The sequence below is a fragment of the Microtus ochrogaster genome, linkage group LG10 (assembly GCF_000317375.1).
Source record: "Microtus ochrogaster isolate Prairie Vole_2 linkage group LG10, MicOch1.0, whole genome shotgun sequence".
In the NCBI taxonomy this organism is placed as follows: Eukaryota; Metazoa; Chordata; class Mammalia; order Rodentia; family Cricetidae; genus Microtus; species Microtus ochrogaster.
The window spans coordinates 7,342,899-7,351,678 of record NC_022035.1 but is presented as its reverse complement, the minus strand read 5'-3'; the positions used below and the strand labels follow the sequence as shown (position 1 = coordinate 7,351,678).

Genomic DNA, 8,780 nt, shown 5'->3' with positions numbered 1-8,780 from the left:
CTCTGCCCATGGAGTACCTAATCTGTATATATAATATACACAGTCGTTAATATGAATATTTTTACTTTAATAGCAATGCTTAAATTGCTTTCTTTTGGAAAACATTACACGTTACTTTGCAGAGCATGACAGCACAGAAAGACACTTTGTCAGTACAACTTTTAAATTAACAGGAAAACCAAGTAAAATGAATTCTCTTCCTCAAAAGGAAGCTGGGTTGTTTTTTGTTTGTCTTGTTTTTCTTTTTTCAAAATGGTTCACCACAACTGAGTATTCAAAGTTTCAATATTCAAGATAGAAATTACCAAATGGCATGTATACTGCAGCGCCTACTCAGAAGAAAGCAGTAGTAGCAGCTGCATTGATAGTCAATTAGGGGACATTTACTGTCCACCAACTACATCAGGAACTGTCTTACATGAGTTGTACCACTTAAGCTTCTCGAAGGTACTACAAAACTAAGGCATAGTAAAAAAAAAAAAAACAACCTAAGGCATAGTAACAAGGCTAACGAACTCGCCTAAAGTCATGGTAGAATAAAAACAAACAAAAAAATAAATCTAAATAAGGCAAATCTACTTGGAACGCACATATTTCTTAATGCTTTACTAAATCCACAGTTATAGGTCATAGTCCAAAAATTCCATGTATAAAAATGAACAAGTTCTAGTCTATATATAAAAAGTACTTGCTACTATTTTAGTTCATTTCTTTTCTTAGGAGATGAGGGGTTGTCTGGATCCTGAGCACACAGGGTCCCCTAAGATCTCATTGTATATTCTATGTTATCTTAGCAATCTACCAAGGCTATATTTCTCAAGAGTCTGGTTACTAATTGAAACAAAATGAGAAAGATATTTTTCTCAAGTTTACTAAAGTAAACTTATTACATCTAAGTCTAAATTTTATTTGTGGACTACAAATATGTTTTCAGTGTTAAAAATTGATGAATATTATGTTGTTTGGTAATTCTTGCTGTTATTACTAAAAAATTAAACATTCTTATATAAAACATCCTAGGTGACAGCGAACTGGCTCAGCACTTAAGCACATACTGCTATTGAAAAAAAGCCATGTCTGGTTTCTAACGCCCAGATCAGGCAGCTTACAAACATCTATAACTCCAGCACCAAAGAATCAGAAACCCTTTTCTAGACTCTGCAAGCACCTGTATTCATGTGCACATACCTACACAGACACTTAATATACATAATTTTCAAATTATAAAAAAGTTAATTTTTAAAATTCTAATGCCTTGTCAAAATAAAAACATAAAAACATGAGTGTCTCTTCTCTTATTGACAGCATTGAGGTAGATAATTGTCAAAACACACAAGATTGGGAATAACTTATATACTGTAGTCAATCATCCCTAGGCTCATAGGAAAAACAAATATAAATGATGTTGATACTTTTATGATGATAACTGTTCACATGTGGCAGTGACTGTGAGTGTGATTGCGGTGAAAAGAGCACAGGTCTTCGTGCCAACTATCAGTACATTTGTTGCTCGGCTTCACAGTCATGCTTTAATATTTACTCTGCAATGATGTCATTCAGAGAATGTGATTTTGTTATCACTATAGTTGGGCACTGGAACTCAGCAGTACAGAGCACAGCAGAAGGACAGACAGGGTACATCTGCTACAGTTATAGCCACATGGTCATACCTTATGACCTCACAAGCCTGGCCCAGCCTTGAGATCACTTTTCACTGTCCTCTCAATAAACATAGCATATGTAACAGGCTTCAAAAAGAGTTGCAGCTCCCCCTGCAGGCACCTACTTTTAAGAGCTGAAGACTGGCAGATAAAGCAGAAAAGTTTTCTGGCAACCAGCAGGCTACAACTAGTCCTTGAGACAAAGTCCATACTCCAACCAATGTCAGGAAAGAGGTCATTCCTTTCATTTTGGCATTCCTTGATCTATGTCATCCCTAGAATTTCCTTGAGTAGCTAATTTATAACTTCCACATACTTTCAGGGCATAATTTTAATAATATTTATTATTAATATCTCCATTTTTAATCATTGTATGTTATATTCCTGAAGTGAGACAGATCTGGGTTCTAATTTCTCTATTTACCAGATTGTAGACTTGTGCTTATACAGAATTTAAATGATGTAAGTCTCGGGCACTATCCTTATAATCTGAGAAACAACCACTGCTTCTTCACAGGCTCATTAAAAATAATTAGGATGATGAATAAAAAGAACGAATCCAAGTACTTGGGAGGTCATCCTTCTTATTCCCCTCATCAATCTATAACCTATTGGTCAATTCACAAGATGGGACGAAAAGCGTGTGACTCAAGTCATAAAGGGAAGAAAAGGGAGCTCCAAACCAGGCATGGTATAAAAAGGTATATGAACACAACATAATGGGACATCAACCTTCCAGCATCAGTTTCCTTGAAAATTCCATCCTGGTTAGGACATAGCTCACAGCTAGGAGAAACACCACATTTACAGGCATCACAAAACCAAGGCTCAGTGGAGTTTTCAGAAGCCGAGCTCATAATAGAGTCACTCTCCCCATCAACTCCGTAACATCCTAAAAAAGAAAAGAAACAGTTAGGATTCAATAGGGATTGTTTTTTAAACTCACTTTTGTAAAAATCAAAAGGAAAAAAAAAAGGCAAGTACAGAAACATTCTGGAAAAAGCAATGGTTTATAACTGACATAAAAATAGAAATAAAATAGTTTTGCAAAAATACTATTTCACCTTACAGTTATGACTTACTTAATCCATCTCAAATAAAAATTGTCAGCCCTATGCTATCCCAAAGTTTTATAATAACACATTTCAATATACTCAAAGTCTTATAAGAGAGTGCCAAAGAAACAGTTTTAAATGAATTAAATTAGCACACAAGCAAAGAGATCAAAATTCATTCCTTTCTTTAATATTAAATTTCAGTCAGCAACCACCATCTTCATTGCTTATGTGTAAGCACAATTTTGCAACACAAAATCATAAATTGAAAAGACTTAGGATTTTCTTGTTGCTTCAGTTACTGTTATCTATAAAAGAGCAATAACTAAAATCTATTCAAAAAACATCATAAGAGAAACAATAAAAATAAAACTATTTCTTAATAAGCATTCTAGTACTACAGGGAGAAAAAATCTACTTTCTTTACAAAATTATGTTTCTTTAAAGCAAATTATTTCAAACCAGAAGAAATCTGTATTCAAAGTAGACAATTAGCAAGGTAAGAATGGCCGTCAGAGGCTATCAAATTTACTAACTTTATTCAGTAAAATCAGGACACCACACAGCAATCCACTCACTTACTTACTTACTTACTTACTTATTTATTTATTTATTTATTAAAGATTTCTGTCTCTTCCCCGCCACCGCCTCCTATTTCCCTCCCCCTCTCCCAATCAAGTCCCCCTCCCTCGTCAGCCTGATTTCAATCCACGTGTTTAATGTGGTTTCAATTCTTTCTAAAGATGCATGCTGCACATGGCAAACATCTGCGGAGTTCTCAAACGCCTACAAACACTCATGCCGATGGCTCTGCACTCATTCGCAGACAGTCTTCCTTTGTGGCCCAGAACACTGGCACTCTCCCTGTCCGAGGACATCCGGTACATGAGAAGACCTTCCGTCAGCCTCATTGTTCCAGAAATCTGACACATAGTGTCTTCAGAGTTCAGCATTTACCATCTGACCTGCTATACCACCATATTTTCTGTCATACTCTTAGTGTTTACTGAGCTCTAAACCAAAATTCTGGCACTTTATACCAAGACAATCTAATTCAAACCAACTAATGACTAGATACATGACTACAAAGATTTAAAAATATGTGCTTCTTTCATTCAAAACATAAGCTTATAAAACTATTCTTTCATCTGGTAAAACATTAAATTTCAAAAATTTATAAGCAAAAACTCATTATCATGTATGTTAACTAATTTCAAGTGCAAAAACACATTTAATAAAAGTAATCTATGTAAACCACATTTAAGGAAAATATTATATAAAATGTCTAATTGTCTTGAATTTTACAGAGATCATGACCCAAATAAGTAGTATTCAGATTTCTAAAGAGACCAAATACTCTTCTGCCTTCTAGCTACGTAGGTCTGCGTAGACTGAATCTCTGAGGGTTGGGAATCTTATTGGTCACATGTATTATTTACCAACATTTATCGAATCTCTTAATATTAAAAAGAAAAAAAAAACAGAAAAGTTGCCACAATAATTTGTATTTAAAAACCTGCATTTAACAATAAAATCCATATTCCTACAAAATGTTTTAAATAAATAACATTGTTCAAATAACATGGGTTAGTTCCATGAAGACTTAAGTCCCAATCTGCATCATACAAAAAGCTGGGTCTTTCGGCACATGTCTATGATCCCAGCACTGAGGAGGCGGGCACAGGAAGATCCCTTGAGCTCACTGGCCAGTTAATCTAGCAGAATCAATAGTTGCTGACTAAGAAACCTGTCTGGAAAATAAGGTGGAAAGCAATTAAGAAAAACACCTAGCTAGCATTGACCCCCTGACCTCTATGCAAATATACTGTATGCACATACACACACACACACACACACACACACACACACACACAAATATCCCACCCACATACACCAAAAACCACATAGAGGAGTAATTTACTACTATTATTCTGTTAAATGAACATGCAATAAAATTACTCCATATCTCACTATACTCACAGATCACCTCATCACACAAGCTTCTTTTTGCAGTAGACAGTTGTAGGCCTATATTTCTGTATGGCACAAAAGCCATAAGCCCGGTCTGAGGTGGTCAGGAACTCTGCAGACAAGCTGTCTCTGTTTAAGAACAGCCAGGATGTACTGCTCCTAATTTCTTTTGTTATAAATGTAGATCTCCTGAGAAGAGATGTTGGCTGAAACTGGTCAGGATGTTTGGTGCTTATTTCTTGGTAATTTGGAGGAAGCCTTATAGAGATGCTAATTCATCGCCTACATGACTGCTAGCATACAGGTAGATGCGGACGTGTCTAAAAGCCCATTCACCTGGTTACCTAGGAGACAGCCTAATGTGTTTTCCCGCTCAATTTATGTGATGATATATAAGGTGTTTGGATAATAAATGAGGAGATCTTTGGAGAGAGATCTTGCCCTTCCATGATGACTGTGTAAGCTGTCTGATTATTCCTCGCGACTCCGTTCCAGTCCAGTTAGGGAATCTGTGTTGGACCCACACGGGCTCCGACAGACAGTAATTACCAGAATAGAGAATTCTGAATGCTTAGTGCTAAATAAATGTCTATATCACTATCACACACACACACACACACACACACACACACACACACACACACACACACACATCCCTTAAGGCTCAGAAGTCTATGTCTATGGGGAAGAGGGAAGTAGAAGACTGTAAGAGTTAGCTGTGGTGGATGACTTCAAGGAAAAAAATCCCATCATAAAGAAAGTGAAAAATAGGACAAAGTCCCATCCCCACGCAAAAAACAAAAACAAAAAATAAAAAAACCTACTTGCAATTAATAGCTGCTGGGAGAGAAAAATCAGTTTTCTCCAATCAATGGGTATATTAATCAGACTCTATGACAGGTTCTATGTTCAGGAGTAGTCAACAAACACAAACTTGACTCCATGGTTTTACTGTTTTGTTATTTTTTTAAGAGAAAGAACTAACACGAAGTTAGGTAAACAGGGGGGCTTGGAGAGACGCCGAAGAGCTGGAAGAGGGGAAAGAGTATGCTCAGGTTATATTATATGAAATTCTCAAAACAGAAAAAAAATCTTATTTTAAAAAATTAAAAGAAAAAAGAAAAACATTAATAGCTGCAATACCTTGTTCATAGCAACAAAATGTTAGAAGAAAAAATGAGAAATATTCTTTAATACAGCAAGTCAGTAGTTTATGCTGCTGAAAAATATTTTTGAAAACTTGAAACAAAAATTTAAACTGTGAGCCGGGTGATGGTGGCGCACGTCTTTAATCCCAGCACTCGGGAGGCAGAGGCAGGCGGATCTCTGTGAGTTCGAGGCCAGCCTGGTCTACAAGAGCTAGTTCCAGGACAGGAACCAAAAAGCTATGGAGAAACCCTGTCTCGAAAAATTTAAAAAAAAAAAATTTAAACTGTGAAAAAAATTAACCAAAATTTAACGCCCAATCAACAAGAAATCCCAAGAAGGAGGAGAATGCAGGAAAGACAAGGAAAATCAAACACTTCAGAATTCTTTTTCCAGAATAGGAAGAAAGACGAGGGGAACACTTAGTTTTCAATATCATACGTGATGTGACAGCTATTCTTGGTTGTCAACCTGAAAAGTTGGAGTTAACTAAAACCCAAGCAGTTCGTATATCTTTGAGGGATCTTTCTTGATTGAATCATTTGAGGTGGAAAGACCCATGCTAAATCCAAATCTTCTGAGGTGGGAAGATCCGCCTTAACTCTGGCCACACCTTCTGATGGCAGGCGATATAAAAACATGAAAGAAAAAACTTCTCTTTGCCTGTTTGGTCTTGCTTTAACTGACAAAAATATTACTTCCCTGGTCTTTAGGATTCAGCATTCTACTGAAGACTAGCTGAGACATCAGCTTGGTGGGATGAGCAACTACTATGTTTTAGACTTTTGGTCTGGAGACAGCCATTGCTGCACTAGCCTCTCTGATAAATCCTGCTTATTTTATAAAGACACACACACACACACACACACACACACACACACACACACTCTGCGGTGGTCTGAATGAGAATGGCCCCCACAGGCCTATATTTGCAGCTTAGTTCCCCGTTGATGAACCATTTGGAAGAATTAGGTGTGGCCTTGTTAGAAATGTGTTTTGGGGGGTGGGCTTTCAAGTTACAAAAGCCCAGGCCAGGCCCAGTGACTCTCTTCCTGCTGCCTGTGGATGAGTGCACTTCTCAGCAACTTCTCCAGGACCGTGCATGGCACCACATTCCCCACAATGATGATAATGGTCTAGCCCTCTGAAACTGAAAGCAAGCCCCCAATTAAATGCTTTCTCTTAGCAGAGTTGCCTTGGTGATGGTGTCTCTTCTCAGCACTCTAACTGTAACTAAGACAGAATCATTTTATGAATTCTGTTTCTCTAGAGAACCCTAACAAATACACCTAAAAACCATTAACAGAAAGACAGCAGGAAATATAAAAACTAGTTGGAGATTAAGCAGCGTGCTTTCAAAGATGTGGATCTTTTGTAAAAAAAAAAAAAAAAAAAGGAATCTCAAGGAAGTTTAAAATATTGTGAAATAAATGAGAGCAAACATTTAACTTATCAAAATGTACTAGACGGCATTGCAGGTAAAACGGAGAATTAGGCAGTATCTTCTTATATACTCAGGAAATAAGAAAAAGAGTAGCAAGAATAGAGAGCACTACACACAGAAATGCTGGAGGAGCAGCAGAAATCACAAAGGAAGCGACAGGACAGCGAGAGTGTGGGAAGAAGGACAGCTCAGAAAAATAAGCAAGGACTTACTGAAAAATACACCAAAAAACATGGAAAGGAACTCTAAGACTTGGCAAATGGGACTGAATGAAATTAAAAAGATTCTGCAAGCAAAGGAAACAACTGACAAAGCAAAGAAACAGCTTACAGATTGGGAGAAAGCCACTACAATCAAGTGACATTATCAAAGATTTAGAATATACTCTCCAACAACTGAAGAATGTATATTTTGTTCATCAGTATTTAGAGCTTTCACTAGAATAAACCAAATATTAATTAGATCAAAGAGTATATTTTGAGAAATTCAAACACTGAAATCATGTATCTCTTCTATCTAATTACAATGTAATGAAACTAAAAATCAGGAAGAACAGGAAATTACAAATATAGAGGAGTCTGAACAACACACTGAAAATGTTAATCAAATTTATTTATTGAATGACTGTGTGTGTGTGTGTGTGTGTGTGTGTGTGTGTGTGTGTGTGTGTGTGTGTGTGATGTACAGGAGCATAAATGTGTCATAAGTATGTGGAGGTAAGAGGACAACCCGTGGAGTAAGTTCTCTTCCACTAACATATTGTGTGATGTTTTGTTTATGTTGTGACAAATAAAGTTTGCATGGCATCAGAGGGCAGGGCTAGCCACCAGTTAACCATAGAAGTCTGAGGTCTGTACAGAGACAGAAAGTTTCGATAAGGTGGGGCAGAGAAAGGATCTCTCTCAGCCTTTTTGGACAAAGGAACTGGAGATCTAGGAAGGGACTGTAGTTCTCTCTCTGCTTCTCTGGTCGTTCAGATTTTTATCCCAATATCTGACTCCTGGTTTTTACCGATAAAATTAATTAGATTAATGCTTCAAACATATGGATCCCAGAGATCAATCTCAGTTTGTCAGGGTTTACAGAAGGCATCCATATCAACTGTGCACCCTTGCTGCCCCTGTATAACATATTAAAATGAAACAGAACAGTGGGCTACTGAGGAAATCAGAACACAAAATTAGAAGTCCTTGAAATAAAGGGAAACACAGCAAACCAAGACAAGAAAAAAAGCAAATGGTCATCTTCAGTTCTTAGAAAAGAAACCATGCCAAATATTGAATTAGCAGAAACAAACAATAAAAAACAAAACAAAAATAAATCAGGTCTAAAAGAACAAAAGAAAGATGATGGAGGTGGGTCTTGTATTTATCTGTTGCTTTCATTGGTTAATTAATAAAGAAAACTGCTTGGCCCTGATAGGACAGAAATTTAGGTAGGTGGAGTAGACAAAACAGAATGCCGGGAGAAAGAAGCCGAGTCAGGCAGTCGCCATGATTCTCC

General features: G+C 36.9%; 1 protein-coding gene across 3 annotated transcripts in view; it reads right to left on the bottom strand.

The window, feature by feature from the left end:
* The window catches only part of Phf14 (PHD finger protein 14), a 115,262-nt gene that overhangs the window by 87,635 nt on the left and 18,847 nt on the right, over positions 1-8,780 (bottom strand). For all 3 annotated transcript variants that reach the window (XM_005363720.2, XM_026787512.1, XM_013352446.2), the window contains one exon: positions 2,394-2,553. In XM_005363720.2, coding sequence (XP_005363777.1) covers positions 2,394-2,553 — 160 coding nt within the window. The remainder of the gene's footprint in view (positions 1-2,393; positions 2,554-8,780) is intronic.